Consider the following 21712-nt stretch of genomic DNA (forward strand, 5'->3'; position numbering starts at 1 on the left):
GTGTGACCAGTACCTAGCGGTAAGTCACTTACCATGTGGCAAATAATCAAAAATAAATATCCACATAAATATTTCAATAATTTCCATAATCCATAACATGGCCCGGGGTTGGAAAAAGCAACTGACCTCAGTTGGTCATGAAGCTAGGAAGATGTCTTAATCAATGACTCTTCTTCCTCTACTCGTGTTACCTCAGTCATCGGCGAGTCTACATGAAATCATGTCACCTCAATCGGCAAGTCTACATATAAAGAGTGTGTTGCCTCAATCAGTGAATCTGCACATAGTGTACTACCTCAATCGGTGAGTCTGTACACACAAATGGATATATGTACATTGCCTCAATCAACGAGTTTGTACACATATCTGGAATTAAGGTGACTGAGAATGGTAGGCAGTAATCATGGCACGGTAGGTGGGGACAACGATGATTCAGGTATCCACTGCACTTCCTTAGTAGAGTGATTCGTGTATTTAATCAATTATCAATGATAAATAGTACGTACATGTACGAGTGGTGGTTTGGTCATGGTCAAGGATAGATTCTGGGACTAAAATTTCTAAGTCTTCTTGTAAAAGAGTTGGGTCATCTAGAATAGGATAAAGTGAAAGAGTTCTCTTAAATGGGTGTAACAAACTGATATGGAAGGAGTTCTGTATACGCCAGTGAGGTGGGATGTCCAATCTAAAAGCATTGTCATTGATTTTCTTGAGAATCTTGAAAGGCCCATAAAAAAATGGAGCAAGTTTAAGCTTGCGGTGCTTTTCAATGCTCTTGAGTCTCCGTTTTTCGTTTCATCACCAAACGATGCCATTCTCTTGAAATTGCATAGGTCTTCGCTTCTTGTTTACTTGTTGTGTATATCAATCTTGAGATTTTTGAATAGATTGAGTCACTTTAGCCAAAGTGTGGGTATGGTCATGGACAAAATGGTCCACCGGTTGGAACTTGTGTTCTGATTCTAGAAGTCAGAGTAGGTAACTTTTTATTATAGACAACTTCGAAGGGTGCCTTTCCTATGGGCAAAGTGGGTGGTATTGTTATAAGCATATTGCAAAATGTGCAAATGCTCATCCAAATTAGAAGGTTTGTCAATGGTATAGACCCTCAAAAGGTCCATGATAGTGCTAAGTAGCTTTGTTCTAGCCATTGCTTTTGGGGTGGAAAGCAAAACTAAAGTCCATCTTAGAGCCTAAATTTAAAAACAAAGCTATCCAAAAATGATTGCAAAAGCAAGAGTCTCTATCAGAAACAATTAGTCTCAAAAAACTATGATGAATGAAAACAGTTTTAATAAAATCTTTGCAGCAACAAGTGGAGCAGTTAATGTCTTCTTGCATGGCACAAAGTATGCTTGTTTGCTAAACCTATCTACTATGGTGGTCCAAATCATGTCATTATGTGAGGAAGGTAATCTCGTAATGAAATCCATTAAAATTTCTTTCCATGGACCATTCAGAATTGGCAAAGGCATCACTAGTCCATATGGTTTTCCATGATGACGCTTGACACGTTGACAAACAGTGCAATTAGAGACATATTTTGCAATATCTTTTTTCATGTTAGGCCAATAAAAACGTTTTCCACATGATGTCAAAGTAGAAAGTATGCCACGATGCCCAACATAAGGTGGTTCATGCATTTCTTACAAAACAATATCTAAATGTTGCAGTAATGCATAATCTTTTCTCAAAGAATAGGAAACCGTCAGCATATGAATAGGAAACCGTTAGCATATGAATAACTATTGAGAGGCAAATAGTTATTATGAACAAGTGCATTCCAATCATTTGAAAAATCAACATCATGGGCATAACTGTCACGCATAGCATCAAAAGATTCAATATGAACAAGAGAAATGTTATTAATTGATGGTCTACGGATCAAAGCATCTGCAACAACATTAGCACATCCCTATTGATATTAAATCATGGGGTGAAAACTTTGAATGAAGGAAGCCCATTTAATATGATGGTCGGAGATCAAGGGCTTACTAAGTAGGTGTGTAATGCTTTGTTAGTCAGTCTTAATCAAGAATTCTGAACCCATGATGTATTGTTTCCACATGCGAAGAGGATGTACTATGGCCAAAAATTCCTTATCATTGGTGCTATAGTTGAGTTCATAGGGTTTTAGTTTACGACTTTCAAATGCTAAGGGATGGTCATCTTGCATCAAAACGGCTCCTATACCAGATCCACTAGTGTCAGTGAGACAATGAGGAAAAATGGTATAGTAAAGTTAGGTAGTTGTAGGACTGGGGCATGAGTTAAGAGATATTTGAGACGGTCAAAGGACTTTTGTTGACTGTCACCCCAACAAAAAACAGTGTTCTTTTTCAACAATAATGTCAATGGGTGATGCAATGAGAGAAAAGTTTCGCACAAGTTTTCTATAAAAGCCTGAAAGTCATAGAAAAGATCTCACATCATGTATAGTCTTGGGAGTTGGCCAGTCTCCAATGGTTGCTATCTTTTTAGGGTCAACACAAATGCCATCAGCGAAAACAAAGTGCCCAAGACATTCAATTTCTTTTTGAAAGAATGATATTTTGACAGGATTTGCATACAAATGGTTCTCTTTAAGAAGTTTAAAACAATTCTCAAATGGTTTTTTCGAAGCGACTAAAAATAAGAATGTCATAAAAAAAGACAATCACAAAATCTCGATGGTTCAAAAAGATTCTATGCATTATGTGAAAAAATGTGGCCAATGCATTTGTAAGGCCAAAGCGCATAGAAAGTCATAGTGACCAAATTGAGTGCGAAATGTAGTTTTATAAATATCAGAGGAGTCTATATGAACTTGATAATAACCTGATTTTAAATCTATCTTGCTAAAAGCACAAGCACCTTTAAATTTGTCAAGCAAATCGTCTACTCTAGGAATAGGATAAGGATTTTTCATAGTCACATTATAATGCACGGTAATCGACATACATGAAATAAGTCTTATTATGCTTTTGAACTAACAAGATTGGTGCTCCAAATGGTGAACTACTAGGTCGTATCAATCCTTTATCTAGTAATTCCTTAATTTAGCATTGAATTTCTTGGTATTGCAAAGGGTTTTTTTCTATAAGGTACAGGATATGGTGGTTGACTTCCTAGAAAGAGCTCTATTTTATGGTCCTCGAGGCGAGGAGGAGGTAATTCCTTAATTTAGCATTGAATTTCTTGGTATTGCAAAGGGTTTTTTTCTATAAGGTACAGGATATGGTGGTTGACTTCCTGGAAAGAGCTCTATTTTATGGTCCTCGAGGCGAGGAGGAGGTAATTGAGGGGAATAGTCACTAACAAAACAATCATGAAAAGAATCAAGAAAGTGTTGTTGATGTGGGTTGAGTTTTTGATTTACTTTCTCTACCTTAGTCACATAAATCTTGTATGCTTTGTGCTCTTTTTTCTTGTGTTTATGTAATCAATGGAAAAAGTTCAAGTGAAGAGTCACTAGAAAGAGATATCAATGTACCATTACGTGTAAATTGCATATAGTATGAGTGTTGTAATCAATGTTAGGATTGTGTTGATGATGGAATGGCATTCCTAAAATGATGTCTATGGAATGTAAAGGTGCAATCAAGAACTCACGATGCTCTTTATATGACCCAATTTTAATTTCAAGATTTTTAATTTCACGAGGGTCATTGTAAGAAGTTCCTTTGAATGTAGATTTTACTTTATATGTAGAGGGAGATGTGTGTAGTTGTAATTTCCTTACAAGATTTTTTGAAATAAAATCATGCGAACTCCAATCATCATGCAAAACACAAACTTGGTGACCATTGATAGAACCTTGCATACATAATAATGAATGGATAGACTGAGGAATACCTAGAGGGTTGTTTGATTCTGAAATAAAATCATGCAAACTCCCGTCTCATCATGCAAAATACAAACTTAATGACCATTGATAGAACCTTGCATGCATAATAATGAATGGATAGATTGAGGAATGCCTAGAGGGTTGTTTGATTCGTGAGATTAACTTCGTCACATGAAGAGTGTCCTCTGTCCATTCTGGAATGGTGTCATCATCGACCTCATGAGCTTCTTCTTCGACGTAGTGGGTTTCTTTGGAGGTGGTAACTTGGCGAAGCAATTTGCCATAGTATGGTCCGGCTTTAGGCAACGATGGCAAGTAGGAGAAGGCCTAGGTGCTTTTGTGATGAGACATTGTGACTAGGATTAGGATTTGAATTTATAAATTTTGGCTTTGAAGTTGCCTCATTAAATACATTTTTGGAAGGAAATGTGGGTGCACGTGAGTGTGGATGAACATTGCTATCATGATTTGAAATGAAAGAATTAGGATTTGAATTTATAAATTTTGGCTTTGAAGTTGCCTCATTAAATACATTTTTGGAAGGAAATGTGGGTGCACGTGAGTGTGGATGAACATTGCTATCATGATTTGAAATGAAAGAATTAGGTTGAACAAATAGTCTAAAAAGATAATTATTACCCACAAAAGATGATTGCCGATTTGTTGGACTAGGCCCTTGCAAAGGTCTAACAAACTTGCTGATGGAGTGAGGCTTCCTCTCTGCATCATGAGCAAGAGAAATAGCCTCATAGAGAAAAGAAAGTTTGAACATATTCACCTCTGCTGGCAAGCCTTCTTCAAGACCATCCTCATACTTTTGTTTCAAAGTGTCATTATGCACATATTATAGCATACAAAGATGTTATAATTTTTACCAAAATGCTCAGTGTATTGTGACACATTGTCACAATCATTCTAAGAGAATTTGCTCCATGCATGGCATGCCTGTAAATGAAATTGAAATGGAAGGAAAGACTCTTTGACTTTGTCACTCATGGAACTCAAGCCAAGTGGTTGGCTTGTCACATCAGCAGCATTGCGGAGTACATTCCACCATAGAGATGCTTTATTAACCATGTGATTAGTGGCACATTTAATTTTGTCTCTTTCGGAGAAGCTTTCATTAGCAAAGTAATCATCAAATTGACTTAACCATAAAAGAACAATGTGGTCATCCTTTGTACCATCAAATTTTGTAAAAGTGAAAGAAAGACGACTTATCTTTGATTCCTTGCATGTGCTTTGGGTTTCAAAAACTGCCTTGAGAATCTTGGTGAGGCAATCATCTTCTAGAGAATTATTGGCCCGCACATGCTTCTCATGCTTCAATAAGGATTCCGTGTGCATGCAACGTTGTTGCTCTTCTTGGAGTTGAGCTTGGATCAAAGAAAGTCTTTGATTGAGTGTGGGCTCAAGAAGTGGAGAATTGGTGAAGCCTTGAGCATTGTCCATATTCAAATCATCACTTGAAGAAGAATTCATTTTGAATTTGGAGGATTGGTAATCTTGTTTGCACAGTGTAGATCACGATCAGGTTGAGAAAAGAGATGTCGAGTGTTGGAAGAGGATCACCTTGCTTACACGACCAATCTTCTTCAATTTGTTGCTTTTGCACCATAAAATAAATATTTGAAGGCATTGTTGATGAAGCAAGGGGGTTGATTTGAGAGGAAAATTATTGATGGAGAGGCCGGCATTCACAAGCACATTCCTTAATGAAGCTTGCAAATCACTTTGCACATGAATTAACAATGAATTTTTTTATTGCTGTTCAAAATAAAATAGGGGTGTAGTAGCTCAAAACGATGAGGTCAACAAGGTAAAGAGGGGAAAATTTATAAAGTTGAATTTGGAGGTGTGATGTGGATTTTAAAAGCAAATAGTATAATTTGGGGATAAATTTTGGGGGAGGTGGGTTTATGAAAAAGTGGGAGGGTGAATGAGAAGAGGGGAGAAGAAAAAGGACAAATCCCATAAGCCAAAACATGGGGAGTGAGAAGAGGGGTATATATAGTGTGTTGGTTTCATTTGCATGTATCCAAGAGGTGAAAGAGAAGGGAGAGAGCTTGTGGGCTTTACTCACTTGCTCCTACTAATAATGACCTTGATCCTTACATGGCCTTGGGCCTTTGGGGGCATGTGTTAGGATGTAGTTGGCTACCGTTGGGTGTACCCATTTTTGCAAGCTAGCCTAGTGCCCACCACGTTCGCATAGTGTGTCTATAGGATACTTCTTTACGCACAACAAGTGGCACTCTTATTTAGGAGTGGTTCTTTACCTGGCGGATGACACGACTACCAAGGACTGGTTACTGTAGAACTTCTGGATGTGGGCCTATCTCTGGTACCACTGTTGCAGCAGGGTTGTGGTCCTCATGCACAAATTCAATAAAATAATGGACAAGCTCACTCTACCTCTCTCAAAACACCATAGCTTATTGAGAAAAAAGTTGCAGGAACATGAAAGAAGAGGGGATGCACAACATACACATTGGGTACAATCTTCCCCCACTTGCTTGATGGCTCACGCTTAGATATCTTTTATTATTATTTTGTGAACCAAAAATGACTTTTACACTCCATTTTTGGCATTGCCCCTAAACTTTAGGAAAGCGTCATGCATGAATTAATCTGAACCATCTACTAAGGTAAACAAACCATTTGAAAAAATAACAAATGTGCATAATAAATATGTGTACCGCCATTCTATGTACAAGATAATGATGGCCACCAAGCCACTACATAAAATGTCACATAAATATAATGTTGCCAAACATATAATATCGCCATGAACATAGTGATGCCAAAATATGCATCCAATATGCATGCCAAAAATGTGTAGCCATCATTATGCCACCCACACTAGCCCTACCATTGATCTGCTATCAAAAACACATGCACAAGATTATATCCATTGACTATCTACCTAGCATGGTGCGACCCTAATACCTGGCGGTAAGTCACTAACCATGTGGCAAATAATAAAAATTAAATATCCACAAAAATATTTCAATAACTCCCATAATCCATAACACTTTCACACAAGGAATGGAAAGGAACATGCACCAATAATCCATTAGCCTCTACTCTTAACTCTCTCACAACTCTCTATTAGCCTCCACTCTCAACTCTCTCACACCATACATATAGACAAGAGCAAGTAGATAACAAGTATACTCACATTGGCACAAAGGGGGGTTGTGGGGGGATTTTTCCTTTGCATTATGAGAATTTGACTTACATACAATTAGCCCTTATTCACATGGGCACCCAAAAATCATAAATTAACTAATAGAACATGGACGTCGCCATCTTCTCATGAAGATTAAAATTTTATAGTGCCTTTTTATGACACTTATTGCTTGCCCTCATGTGTAGTAGGAGAGAGTAGATTGTTTACCCATAAACTGGGATTAACAGCTTCTCTATGTGTCCTTCTTTCATAGTACATATAGCCTTTATCTCAATGTCTTTCTAGACCACCACTAAGCTATCTCACATGACTGTATGTGTGGAAGGTAATTTTCATAAATTATAAACAAATTACTATTACTAATTTTCATAATTAGTAATAGTAATTCCTTTTATTATCCATCTCTATATCACATGACTGTATGTGTGGAAGGTAATTTTCATAAATTATAAACATGATTAGTAATAGTAATTCCTTTTATTATCCATCTATATCTTGTTAGATATTATTCTTTGTGAAGGTCTTACTGTTTGTGTTAAAGCACAAGTTATAATTTTTTCTATGGTATTAGAGCTTGGATTCTAAACAAGGACTTTGGCAAGATGGTATGTAAAGAAGATTAAATAAGGGCTACTATATGGAAAGAAGATTTAAACAAATGGCTTGAGCAACCTACAACATACTCCCCTTGGGCTTGGTCACCATTGTGTGGTAAGAGAAAAGTTAGATGGTACCAATTATACTCTGGAGAAGTTTAAAATAAAGGTAACCTTATCTTCATATGATTTGTGGGATACAACTACTAGGGTTGATGGGATTTTAGTTGTAATACTAGATCCCACATATTCACTCAAATTCCATTATTAGATCATGCTCTTGTTTTGGCATAAAGAAGTAGGGATATAGATGCTATTTACTCCATTTTTATAAGGATCATCGTGAATGTGCTAGATCCCACATATTCACTCAAATTCCATTATTAGATCATGCTCTTGTTTTGGCATAAAGAAGTAGGGATATAGATGCTATTTACTCCATTTTTATAAGGATCATCATGAATGTGCTATCGATGACGAGGCTATGATACATGTGTTTGTGTATGTGAGTTTTTACATTTTCATGCAAGATTTGTCAATGAAGTACTAAGCCCTAAGCCCTTTGTGAATGATACATGCAATGAGGCAAGTACTCTAATGGTGTGATGCAGGTATTGTGTGCATGTGATGGTGTGCTTGTGTGTGTCTTCCTCCATTCCATAACCCCAATTCTTTGTTTGCTTTCTTTGACTATTTCTCTACTTTCTTCGATATCGCATCTCTTTTCTTGGGGGATGGGTTGTTGGTGTGCGTGTGCGTGTGTGTCTTCTCCATTCTATAACCCCAACACTTTTGCTTTCTTTGACTCTTTTTCTACTATCTTCAACATCTCATCTCTTTTCTTGTTGGAGATACAAGGCCACTTGCTACTAAGCAAATTCTTTTTCTTTTGTGGTAGTGGTAATGGCTTTAGTGAGAAAAACATGTAACAATGCTAGTGATGGAAGCTAATAGGTAACGACATTAGTGAATGATGATGAACGATGTTACTTACAAAAAGCTAATAAAAGGTACTAGTTATGTTAGTTATGAATTAATAATAACATTATTGGATTAATCTAGTAATACGCGATTGAAAAAAGTTTCTAATTATTTCTTCTTATTTCTTTCTTGGATTAATGAATAATAATATTATTAATACGCTATTGAAAGAAGTTACTAATTATTTCTTTCTTTCTTTTTTAATCATTCCTAAATGTGGTTTCTTTATACAGTTGGTAGGGGGTTTCTACGTTGCATATGTGTAAGAGACGCATGGGATTCAAGAGCTACCTTGTGAGCAAGAGCAAAAAAATTCTTGCTCATCCAATGGTGATAGCTACTGAGTTTGCTAGTGCACTTGATTGAGCTTTGGCATTCTAGCTACAGCATGGTACCCGGTGGGGGGAGGTGTGCGGTTCACTTATACTTGGAGGAGCTTGATGCCAATGATATGGGCTGTTTGGCACCATAGGTGGTTCCACATCTCTAGGAGTGGAAATGGGTAATGCCTCCCCCCCTCAACATGCCGTATTGGTTTGAGGGAATACCAAGGCAAGAGGTGTTGGGTTCTAATGTTAGCTATGTTTATGGAGTATAAAGACGAGGCTTGGGACATCGAGAGGTTTGAGTCTCCTTGCTCTCTCAAGGATATAATAACTACTACGTCACCTAGATCTATAAACTTGCGCGCCTGCTATGGCCTTGAAGGTGAGGAGGTTTTACTATTATTTTAAGTTGTGTTACACCTTGAAGGTCACCTTGATCTATAAATTTGTGCCCCTACTATGGCCTCTTTGGTCCTCTTTTTTTGGTTAAGAGCAATCACCTTCAGGCATGTCTTGCAATTTTTAAGTGTTTTCCCTTCGTTTCCCCTCCTTTTTCTTATGGATTTGATAGATCGTGTTTTAGATAAGAGGCCTATATTAGCAGGTTTATAGTAGCATTTCAGTTTGCTACCATAAAACATCCTTCCATCTCAGCTCCATCTAGGGTCTCAATCTTCATTACACATTGAGGAACATTTTTTGTGACTTAGCAAGAACCTACGCCTCTTTACTTGGTTTCCATTTGTTGTTCTTGACATTGTACAGGAGTAACATGTCACCTTAATGAACTTATCTTTTAGTATTACATGTGTTCATGTGACCTCCCTTAATGAGTACCATGTTAGCTTCCTTAATACATTTATTTTTAGTTAGTCCTCAAAATCATTGCTTACATCATAGTTTTTCAGCCATCAATCTATATGGTGGATTGTAATCTTTGCTTATCTAGTCTCTCTAAGGCAATAAGTCTCTATATGAGGGGATTTCCTTGAAGATCATGCCTAGCTACAATTCATAGGCTTGGAACCAAGTGCTCCATTGGCATGACTACGTAAGCTAGGAAGGTGTGTTGTTGATAGCCATCTTGGCAGTATGGTAGGCCTATAGAGCACAATACAACTTGAACTCTAAATCATTTCTGGATGCCTCTATTATCTTGGTGAAGATGGTATATAATATTTTATTTGTGCTTTCGGCTTGGCCATTCGCTTAGGTATTGACTTTGTTTGCACCATGCGAAATTCCTTGAGTAAGAACTCTACCACTTTATAAAATGTGTTCACACTATCGATAGCGAGAGCCATTCGATATGCATAAACACATGCACAAATCCTACATCAATGAGCTTGTTCAACTCTTGTTTGACCATTTATCCATACTTGGGATTCATGGCTGTCTCTATTTTGATGGTTTTTGGCACCTGCACTGACTAGGATGATGTGTTTCACCACTTCCAAAGGAATTCCCCTCATGTCCATGTAAAAACATCTTGGAATTCTTTCAGCAAGGCTATAAACTCTCCTTTAGGCTCAAGGGTGAGGCCTCTAGCAATAAATTTTGGCTTACGTACTTCTTCACCTAGGCCAACAACAAAGTCTATTAACTTGATCTCAACAAGACCATCATAAAAAGTGTGAGGCTATCTACTTGGGTTCCTTTAAGCCCTCTCATCATATATTACTCTTATCTCCAATGTTGTAGGACTCAAGGCACTCTTATCTCCAATGTTGTAGGACTCAAGGCACTCAAGCAATGGTTTCATATATTTTGTATCTCATATCTTGCTCTCAAGGACTTAGTACTCAAGTTTCATCTTGAGGCTTAGAGGGCTCTTTAAGCTTGGCTTCCTACCTTGATATTATCAATTTAGTTTTGGGAAGCTCCCTCTTGATGGATATGGGGCTATACCCCCAGCAACAAAGTCTGTTCCCTTGATCTCAACAAGACCATCATAAAAAGTGTGAGGCTATCTACTTGGGTTTTCCTTTAAGCCCTCTCATCATATATTACTCTATCTCCAATGCAGTAGGACTCAAGGCACTCAAGCTCTGGTCTCATATATTTTGTATCTCATATCTTGCTCTCAAGGACTTTAAGTACTCAAGTTTCATCTTGAGGCTTAGAGGGCTCTTTAAGCTTGGCTTCCTACCTTGATATTACCAATTTAGTTTTGGGAAGCTCCCTCTTCATGGATATGGGGCTATACCCCATATGTGATATTTGCACTCACTCTAAGGTGGGCTAAGACTAGCAATCAGATAAGGAGTGTGCATTGGGTCACCCTTAGAACCAAAAAGGCAAGGCTTTTCCTTACTAAAATTCAGTGAAAGTCATCCCACACTTAAAGGTATATGCAATACCCAATTCTTAGGTGAGACATGCATTTAATCAACTATTCAATCAAGCAAAAGCCTTCCTTCTAGCATCAATCAGTCATTCAATAGTCCACATTGTCATTTCTTATGCTACATGTATTATTAAAGCTGTTCTAAGTGGATGTACACCTCATGTTCCTGAAAAGGGAGATGTACAACATCCAATCATGTAGCAATTCCCCCGACACCAAGAATAGAACAAATTGACTAGGAGCCTTGGCTTCTGTGTAATATATCTATTCTTGGGAGGTCCCCTGCCAAGGTGTCACATCAACTGAGTACATGGACCCAAGACCATTCCTCATACTAGGTCAAAGTCACTTGTGTCAACCTTACCTTTTAGACAAATGGATGGGATAGCATACAAAACAGCTAACAATATGAAAGACAAAATACATGCTACTAAAGAACCGAGAACAAATAGCTAGTCTATAGATTCAACAGAAAAACGGTAAAAAAAATGACAACTGATAAAGGACACAAGCACTTACTCTGTATTTGACATTTATTGCATAGGACACCACCCAGCTTGAAGCTTAAAAAGCTCAAGCAACAACAAAATCATAAGATACTGGAGCAGAGCAGAAGACACTGGATTGAAAGACATTGCTATAGGTAGCTTTCATGCATGTTTTCAGTGGTGGTATGAACAGACCTACGATGTGCAGCTCTTTTCAATTCTAAATACGATAGGTAGACCACTACTAATAGACAATACCTTGAGATTCAGACGCATTACTGCAAACATGGGGAATACTTTCAGAAAGAACCCAACATGGAATACAACTTCGGACAGGACTTGAGAAAGTAACAAACAAACACCAGGCTGTGCCAAATACTATGATAACTTTAGCCTTACGTGTCTAACAGAAAAGACACACACTTCAAAGTGCATGGCACCCCTTATAAAAGGGTAAGCAATTGAACCCTCCTGAGCAAACAGTACCTTAAAATTGATGAGCAGTTTCAGCCCAATGCACTTATACATGGAAGGAGGAACTGGTAATCACTTGGCAATATCCTGGACAGTAGACTACAGAACACCCAAAATTCTAGAGACAAAATTCTTGATGACACCTCAGCAACCTCCTAGTTAATGGCTTGAGACTTGTTAAGAATTACACCTTCATATTTCACTTGAAACCACTTCATGGCATCCTCCTTGGTCACTCTATGCTGGATGCCTACACGTGCCTTAGACCTCTTTCTCCTGCCAACTCTGTAACCAGCACGCTCAAGCACAACATAGAAATCCATACCATAGATACCAGTAGAAGGGTCATATCTGCAAAAGCCACATGAATTCCAGTCAGTAGATTCCAAGGAACAGATCCCTCAATGTACAGGACTGCTAGGCTATTGGGCTGCAGAAAACTTACTTGATACCCAGATCAATGTGCTCCTGGATGCCAAATCCAAAACAGCCTGTGTCACTAAAATTCCTCCTCAATAGTTCATACTCTTTAACTTTCAGGCCACTCTCTAGTAGTTGCATGGCCTTACTTCCACGCACAGTGACATAGCAGGCAATTTTTTCATTTCGCCTAATTCCAAAGGACCGGACTGTGTACCGAGCTGCATAGGAATGTAAATGATTATAAAACAGTGCACAGGTTAAGCACTACTACACGCCACATGCATTTCAAAAGACAATACCTTTAGAGAAAACTGGAGATTGCCCACTCAGCTGTTCAAGAACCTGCAAAGACGTACAAAGCCTGCATAAGCTACTCAAGAGCTAATGATAGGAGACCAATAATTCTTTGCTGAACCCTACCATACTCACATGAAGCTTCAAATCCCAATCTTTAAGAAAAAAGAAAGGGCTAATCTCCTCTGTGCCCGAAAGTAAGTCTAGTAATAGTGCACAACCCAAAATAAGGATATAAGTCACGAACTAGCAGCCTCTATCATGGCCCCTTGAACACAGAACTCCATGAATGTATTCAGGGCATCATGCAGGTGGACTTGGATGAGAATGCAAGCCTCCCTCACAAAATGTGCAAAGACTTTGACTCGCAATACACCTAGAAAAGTTGCGAGTGAGTTCTAATTCTACACCGGTCCTAGATCCTCATGACAGAAGCGCATCTACATCGAATGTGTAGGACAAAGACCATAACCAAGACTACTACAGTGGACAGAAACATACCTTGGCAGCTCTCGTGAGTCGATCTCCACTCTCACCCACCGAAATGTTCAGCACAAGCTTCTGCACCTTGATCTCGCGCATGGGGTTCGCAGCCTTCTTCTCGGAAACTGCCTGCAGAAGACAAGGTAGCATATGAAACCAGACTCGGCAACCGAAACCCTGAGTGCTAAGAGAACATTTGCTAATGAAACCGAAGGCAGGCACCAAAACCCTAAGACCTCAAAGAGGTAAACCCTTAGAATTAGTTCCATTGTCTGCATTGCAACACAGAGAGAAAAAGAGAGAGAGATCAACATACCATGGTTGAGGCAACCGTCTGCAAACCCCTGGAAAGTAAATATTTCAAAGGCTCGCAGCTCCTTTTTACGAAGAAAGAGTTAGGGTTCCTATTGTACATCAACTTAAAGCCTAACCCAGGGTTACATAAAGGTGTAATATCATTGACTTGAATTAGTGATTAATTTAAGGCTCTATTCGTTAGCATTGGCTATGATAATATGCAGGCACTTCCTGATAAATGAGTTAAAGATGTGTGGGACGCAAACGTACACATCTTGTTAAGAGCACTATCCTAGGAAGATCATAGCTCACTCAAACTTTCTGAGAATCAAGTATAAACCTCTTGGATGTGCATTGTTGTTATAACCTAGTGGTTTCATACTACTTGATATTGTTTGACCATGCTTTGGGTGCATACTTTTCAAGCCATATAAGGCTTGAAAAGTATACTTCAAGGTGCATACTTCAAGCTATACAAGGCTTTGCATAACCTGCACATAAACTTTGGATGTGCATCGCTGTTATAACCTAGTGGTTTCATACTACTTGATATTGTTTGACCATGCTTTGGGTGCATACTTTTCAAGCCATATAAGGCTTTGCATAACTTACACACAAAATCTGGATGTGCATCGCTCTTATAACCTAGTGGTTGCATTATGTAAACTTCTTCTTCCAAATCACCATGCAATAATGCATTCTTTATATCCATTTGGTGTAAAGACCAACCCTTTGTTACTGCTGGCATAACCATAGCAATGATAATTCTCATTTTTGTCATTCTCATAAAAAAACCTAAATGTCTTCTCATAATCAATGCCATACATCTGTGCATAACCCTTGGCAACCAGTCTTGTCTTATACATATTCATAGATCTATCTAAGTTATACTTAACCTTGTATACCCACTTATATCTGATTGCCTTCTTATCCTAAGGCAAAGGCACTCCCATATTGCATTTATATCCAATGCTACCATCTCCCCATCCATGGCATCTTCCCATTTCTAATTTCCAAGTGCCTACTCAAAACAACTAGGCTCTATCTGATGTAGTGCTTTAACCATGTAAACATAGTGATGGGCTAGATATCCATCATATCTCAACCTATCAACGAGGTATCTAACTCGAGTAGACTATGTACACCTGAATCACTATTGGTATTCTCAACATAGCCCTAGTTCTCCATGCACTAAGAGTGACCACTGACAAAATGTAAGCTTTTCACAAAGGCTCTACTTGGAGCCGCTAGAATCACTATCCATATAAGAATGACCTATTGACATATTAAGCACAAAATGTTAATCTACCTTTTCCTTCCCTTTAGTGTAACCTATAGTACCACAAGATGATGCATTTACATTCCTTGCATCTATCCTCAACCTACTTAACCATTAACTAATACTGGATCTACTACTAGAGGACTCTTGAGGCCTACTGATTGCTACTCTACATGTAGGACAACATCATTACTTCTTACATATGCATCTTCAATTCCCTTCACTAGTGTATACCAAATCAACGACCGCATTTATGCTTACATTGCACGAGTGGTAGGGTTATAGCATCTATAAAATTTATATTCCAAAGCATAACCAATGAAGATGCATTTCTCTTCCTTTGGATCCAACTTGGTTCCTCATGTTATCAAGAACATGCCTTTATGTAACACTATTTTGTTGCAGAATGTACAAGCATGTAAATTACCTCTTAATTCCTTGCTTTCTCAAGAAATCATTGAACTCATTAGAGAAATATTCTCCCCCACCTTCTGACCTTAGATATTTGATCTACATATATATATATGGAGAATGTTATGTTCCATGTTGTGTGGATATAATGAGGCTAGTGAGAGCAGTTAAACCATAGCCTAGCACTACATAACCTCTTCACATGATGGTGCACACACACACACATGTATATGTATATCACTTTGGTGCACATATCCTATATTGTTTACCATAGGATATGGGGTAACATTGAGCTTATTATATCTTTTTATCCTCACCTATGCTCACCGTGTGGCATTGTGCATGTGGGATGGCCCTACCTTTTCCTATATTAGAGAGTATGGGTGAGGCTAGATCTCATTCTCCTCTAGCCCAAGTTGTGGAGCCCATCCTTTTGTTCCTTCTTATATTAGTTAGTTGAGTGATTTCACCTCCTCCTTGTTCTCTTAGGAGTGGAGCTTAGGATTTTAAGTGTTTGGTGTGGCTACTAGCTCACTCTTGAGCACTCCCATGTGTGAGAGGCTAAGATCTTGTGTTGATTTTCCTTCATCTCATTACCATGTCCTTGTCATGTGCTTGAGCTTAGGCTTGTGAGTGAGAGAGGTGAGTGTGGTGTGGAGGTAAGTGTGATGGTGATGTGTTGCATTTCCTTTTCCTTTCAGATTAGGCTCCTTTCCCTCTTGTTGCCCTCTTCCTCTCTCTTCTCATTTCCCTTAGATTAGCATATTCTTTATTCTTTGCTCAAGGGCTTGGGTGAGAGACATTGAGGGCCTCCCATGGGTATTCTATCGACCCGCGAATGCTCTGACTAGAGAGAGTACATCAACGATGGCTTAACAGTGGTTCCATTATTGGGACAAGTTTGCAAGGAGGCATCTTCATGAATGACAAACATCTTAGCTCATTGACATTAGAAAGATCATATGAGGCGAAGACTTTTGTAAACAGTGAATTTGTTGCACTTCCATAATGGCATGCTTAAGTTTTTTAAGGGATGGAAGGAAGCAAGAAAGAAGAAGAATTTTGTAAGGAACACCTTGGCCAAGACTTTTTTAAGTAGGCCGGCGCAGGTTATAGCCGGGTGTCAGCATGAAAGGGACCTTACCTACGCCTACCAAGCTACCAAAAGAAGCTGACCACACAAAGTCTGTCCATGGCTATCTGTCCATGGCTATCCATTAATGGTCGGCTAACATTGCATAACACCTAACTGATTAACAAAAAAAAGGGGAAGAGAAGGCACTGTCATAGCAAAGGCATGAGAGGTCATTTGTTGCCTATCGTGTGCATGTGGGGCTAGAGCTACCAACACATAGAGTGGGGAGCATTGTCGCCAAAGGTGGGCGTTAAGGAGGTGATGTATGTCATGGTGCATCAAGCAAAGCAAAGGTGATGTATGTCATGGTGCATCAAGCAAAGCAAAGGTGAGCAGTAATGGGGTGGGTGTCGAAGCTAAGTAAGCCGACCGTGTGGGGAAAGCGTTAATAGAGCAGGAGGTAGGCTAGACACATCTAAGCAAGGTGGCTAACTACAACAAAGTGAAGGAAGGAAAGCGGCTTTGTTGTTCACAACAACAAGGCAAAAGGCAGTGCCGCACCACAACAGGGTGTCGAAGCTAAGTAAGCCGACCGTGTGGGGAAAGCGTTAATAGAGCAGGAGGTAGGCTAGACACATCTAAGCAAGGTGGCTAACTACAACAAAGTGAAGGAAGGAAAGCGGCTTTGTTGTTCACAACAACAAGGCAAAAGGCAGTGCCGCACCACAACAGGGACACAAACAAGGGCTGAGCAGGTGGAGGTGGCGCGGATCGTGGGGAGGTTCTGAGCAAGGGTGGAAAGCCAGAGCCAGTAGTGGAGATGAAGCACAATATAGCAAGGAGTGGAGGAGGCGGGTAAACAACTTGAAGGAGAGGAGCTGACTGTCATCGCTCTACAATACTAGCTAGGTGCTGCATGGGGAAGGAGCATATGGGGTTGATGATTCAAATGGTTCCCTTTTTATATTTTTTAAATTAAAACATCTCTACCCCTACCATTTCAATAAGATAACCCCTTCCAAAAGCAGTAAAATTTATTTTCTCTTCTTTTTTCACATGCTTCAAGACCTGTAACTCATGCTTCTTCTTTATTTTACATTAAAATCCCACTTTCCTCCCTTTCTCATGTGCTTAATCTAAAAAAGATGGCCTATTCTTTATTCTCATTTACCCCCCCTCTTACACACTTATTAAACCTCCCTATCCTCCCTCTTACACACTTATTAAGCCCACCCACCCCACTTAGACACTCATTAAACACCCCCCTTTTCTCTCTCTAAAATTTAAAAATTCTCAAAGCTAACCCCTTTCTATTTTCTAACTAACCCCCTCCCCCCTTTCTAACTAAACCCCTCCTCGTATTTCCTTTATTTTAAATATATATATATATATATTTATATTTAAAAAGCGATTAACTACTTTTTAAAACTAATCTTCCTTCCCCCTCCTCTTCTAAACTTTTCCCCAAACTAACTTTTTCCTTTTTTTCCATTTCTCTCTCCCCACTAACATTTTTAACTTGTGTATACTCTCCTTTTTACTAATTCCCCCCTTGTATCTCTTTTGTTTAACTTATTTTCCAAAGAATATCAAAAAGAAAAAATAAATGACAATCAAACTCCAAGAAAAGAAGCAAAGCAGAGTTTATTTTTACATGTTTTCGTGCCTTGATTTACACCATGTGCATCTTTTCAAATCATGGCATATCCACATTAGCACATGTTCTCAACACACCATATGAGCATTCCCACGTCATGAGCTTCATACACATATGTAGGTGGTACCAAGATTTGTGGGGTGTTTTTTCATTTCTTGAGGATGCATAGGAGGATTTAGTTGATGTTAGATGGGCACCATGGTCATCTCATTACGAGATGATGTACCGACATTCCTTGCATTTTATGGCATTCCATGGCTTTTCACATATAATTTTTTCTGTTACTCCAAGGTCACGTGGATTTTTTCCACCCATATCTTCGTATAGACGTACTTTGTTTTGACTCTTGCATTTCCCCATCACCCTATTATGGCCTCACCATTGAGCTTTGTACTGACACATCTTCGAGCCTTGGGAGAAGCCCCCCTTACGTCACATATGGCTTTGCCCATTAAGCTTTGTATCAACACATCTTGAGTCTTGGGAGGAGCCCCCCTTACCTCCCAGACATTTGAGAATTGTATTCAAGCACCCTCTTTCTCTTTTTGAGGAGGATCTTCCCCTACCATTGACACATATTTTTTGGGGACACCCCTTCGCCCGTGTGATTTCGTGCCACCATCATTCGAGGCACATGCTCCATTTGCATCATCATCCACCCCACTACCCTCGTGTTGCATGGCTCTCACTTATCACTTGCATTTATGAGAGCACCCATTCTTAGCACTTACATTTGGGATCCAGGATCCTTAGGTATAGATACTTTTTCCTTGCTATTAACTTTTGATGGGTGCTTCCACCTCCACTCTTGTTACATCTTTTAAGGGGAGCCTCTTTATCCCTTCCATTCCATGTCACATTTGGAGGACTCAGCTCGACCTTGTTGTATAGGCCCTACTTCACATGGTTATTTACCATTCATCATTTACCATGAATGGTTATTTACCATTCATCATTGGCCTTCACTCAGGCACCTGCCTTGAGCCACTTTGTTTGGGATCCTGGATTAGTCTGCGTTTACTTTCCATGGGCCTTATCGATTTACCTTCTACATTAACATACCACTCCTTGGTGTTTGCTAGAGCACCTATCGTAGCCTCTTACATTTGGGATCCTGGCATCATATACCTTTCGGATTGCCACCAATATTTAGAACATTAATCTAATTTACAGATTTGGCTACCCAATTTCAGATCATTTAGGATTTGGATCGTTCCACTTCTTGAATCACCAAGTTTTTCATATCCTTAATCTAATTCTCATATTAGCTACCCAATTTCAGATTATTCAGGATCTAGATCATCCCACTTCTCAGATCACCAAGTTTTCCAAATCATTTTATTTCAAATCACTGCTAGTTCAAGATCATCCAATATTCATATCGTCTGTAATGGGAATCATTGGTCCGAAATCCATATCATCGACTCAAAAATCCCAGATTTGATAAAGTCAATGCAACTAGATTTCTAAAAAGTAGAAAAATAAGAAAAGATACAAATTCATATTTCCATTGTTTATATGCATCTTGCATGTTTTTATTAATTCGTTTCACTGTTAAAAAAACTTGAAAAATATAAAAACATTTTAAAAATTTATCATAAAAACCCATTAAAAAATCTCAAAACCTCAAAAAGCAATTTTGGTGTTGGATCATACATTTGTAATAAGACATAATCATTTCTCAATCTTATTATAACTGAGTCTTTGAATATATAAGACTTTATCTCCTCATGCTTGGACATTAGGGAGTGGTAGTTGACCTCCCTAATTGTGCCAGACACGAGTTTGGAAGGAGACCAAGATTCCTTCACAATAAAGAAGACTAGATCAACATGGGATAAACCCTATAGAGCTTCTACAAGTGAGAATGGAGCCTAGTGGGAACCATATTCATAGGTGCATCATTAAGAAGGGTTGAAAAGGGCTCAGGCAGCTCACCAAACTGGAGAGAGATGAGCTATTAGCGAGAATATGGGGGAACGGGCTTAAACTCAAATAGCTAACAAAACTTATGTGCTACATCACTATGGTTATCTCATGAGATTGCAAATTTACCAATCTACATTGACCATTACGAGGTGCTTTTGGAGCGATGATCATCTTTGGCATTGCTAGGGCATGAACCAAATGTCTTGGACAACCTAAAAGTCATTGCTTTATGTGATGGACAGGAATTCTATGTAGACCCAGAGGGACATGTGTATATTCCCACATAAAACTCATCCATCATCATATCATTTGGTGTGCCAACACAACTGGAGCAGAAGGACCTCATAGGGCCCATGAAATCTCAAGCACTACAACACATCGAGGGCACAATAGCATTTTTTAGTAGCGTTTTGGAAGAGGGAGTGTTGGGGATTTTAATGTTGCTGAGTAACATCACTTTTTTGCTACTCAACAGCATTTTTTTGTTGCTAAAAACACTTCTCAATAGCGTTTTTTTGTTGCACAACAGTGCCCCAATAATGCTATTAGCAAATGTTTTTTTGCTGCTCAGAAACGCTTTTAGCAGTGAAAAAATGCTGGTACACTGTAAAAAAATAAAACTCTGCTCAACAGCATGGCTTGGAAAAAGTAATCCCGCTTCTTTTGCCATCGCACCGATTTTATCATTTGAATGTCCTAACCTTGACACCTTAGGTTTTTTTGCAACTTCATATCTAATCTATCTCTTCTACCTCTCCTACCCTATCCTCCTCAAACTCAAGCAAAGTATGTCTTGTCTTTTCCTTCATCTCCTATGCAAACAAGCTTTCCATGAAAGTTTTCTTTTGATTATTTTCCTTCTCTTTCTCTCTTTTAAGTTTTTCTTTTCTTTTTTTTCCCCTTCTCATTGAAGCTTAACCCTAACCCTAGCTTCTACATAGAAACCCTAATAGAGAGCTTTGATGGAGAGCTCTCCATCAAAGCTCTCTATTATGTTTTCTATGTAGAAGCTATGGTTAGGGTTAAGCTATAATGAGAAGAAAGGAAAAAGAAAGATTTAATAAGTTTTCTATGTTATGCAAAATCTTTCATTAAGATTTCTATTAAGATTAGGGTTTTGTATATGCTTTTTATTAGGGTTTTGTATATGCTTTCTATTAGGGTTAAGATTAGGGTTACTAATAGTTTTTTTTTCTTTATTTGGTTTGATTTTGTAGGTTATCCACACATACAAGCCTCATAAAGTAAGAGATCTCTCCCTTTTATGTTTCCTCTCTTATGCTTTTACATGTTTTAGGGTTTGTAAGTGATTGGATTTGTTATTTTTTCTCCCCTCTATGGATAGCATAGCTCTTCTCTCAAGAGGTGGCCATATGCCTTAACCTCATGTATGAGGCTAGTGCGCATAAAGCTTATGCGTTAGACATGTGCATAAGCCTCATACATAAGGGTAGTGCATAAACCTCATGCATGAGACTTATGCATTACCAAATGCATAAGCCTCATGCATGAGGCTTATACATAAGGTTATGCATAAGACTTGTGCATAAAGCCTCATGTATAAAGCTTATGCATTAGCAATAAGCTTTATGCATAGCAATAAGCCTCTATGCATAGCCTTATACATAAGGCT

At 38.7% G+C, this 21712-nt stretch overlaps 1 protein-coding gene across 1 annotated transcript; it reads right to left on the reverse strand.

Annotated features, from left to right (window-relative positions):
* Window positions 1–12229: 12229 nt before the first annotated feature.
* On the reverse strand, window positions 12230–13900 carry LOC147611256 (large ribosomal subunit protein uL5-like). The gene is made up of 5 exons (XM_086784313.1): window positions 13748–13900; window positions 13450–13560; window positions 12954–12996; window positions 12677–12872; window positions 12230–12582 (listed from the first exon to the last, which is right to left on the reverse strand). The coding sequence occupies exons 1-5, from the start codon at window positions 13844–13846 to the stop codon at window positions 12387–12389; spliced, it is 645 nt and encodes a 214-aa protein (XP_086640439.1). The 5' UTR covers window positions 13847–13900; the 3' UTR covers window positions 12230–12386.
* Between the last annotated feature and the right edge of the window lie 7812 nt (window positions 13901–21712).

This window comes from Cibotium barometz, chromosome 47 (genome assembly GCF_041138505.1).
Source record: "Cibotium barometz isolate CiBa-2024 chromosome 47, ASM4113850v1, whole genome shotgun sequence".
Lineage (NCBI taxonomy): Eukaryota > Viridiplantae > Streptophyta > Polypodiopsida > Cyatheales > Cibotiaceae > Cibotium > Cibotium barometz.

Coding starts and splice junctions, on each gene's coding strand:
- LOC147611256 (XM_086784313.1), bottom strand. CDS start 13,846: ATGTACAATAGGAACCCTAACTCTTTCTTCGTAAAAAGGAGCTGCGAG. Junction 13,561..13,747: donor AGACGGTTGCCTCAACCATG/GTATGTTGATCT, acceptor TGTCTTCTGCAG/GCAGTTTCCGAGAAGAAGGC. Junction 12,583..12,676: donor CACATTGATCTGGGTATCAA/GTAAGTTTTCTG, acceptor TGGCTTTTGCAG/ATATGACCCTTCTACTGGTA.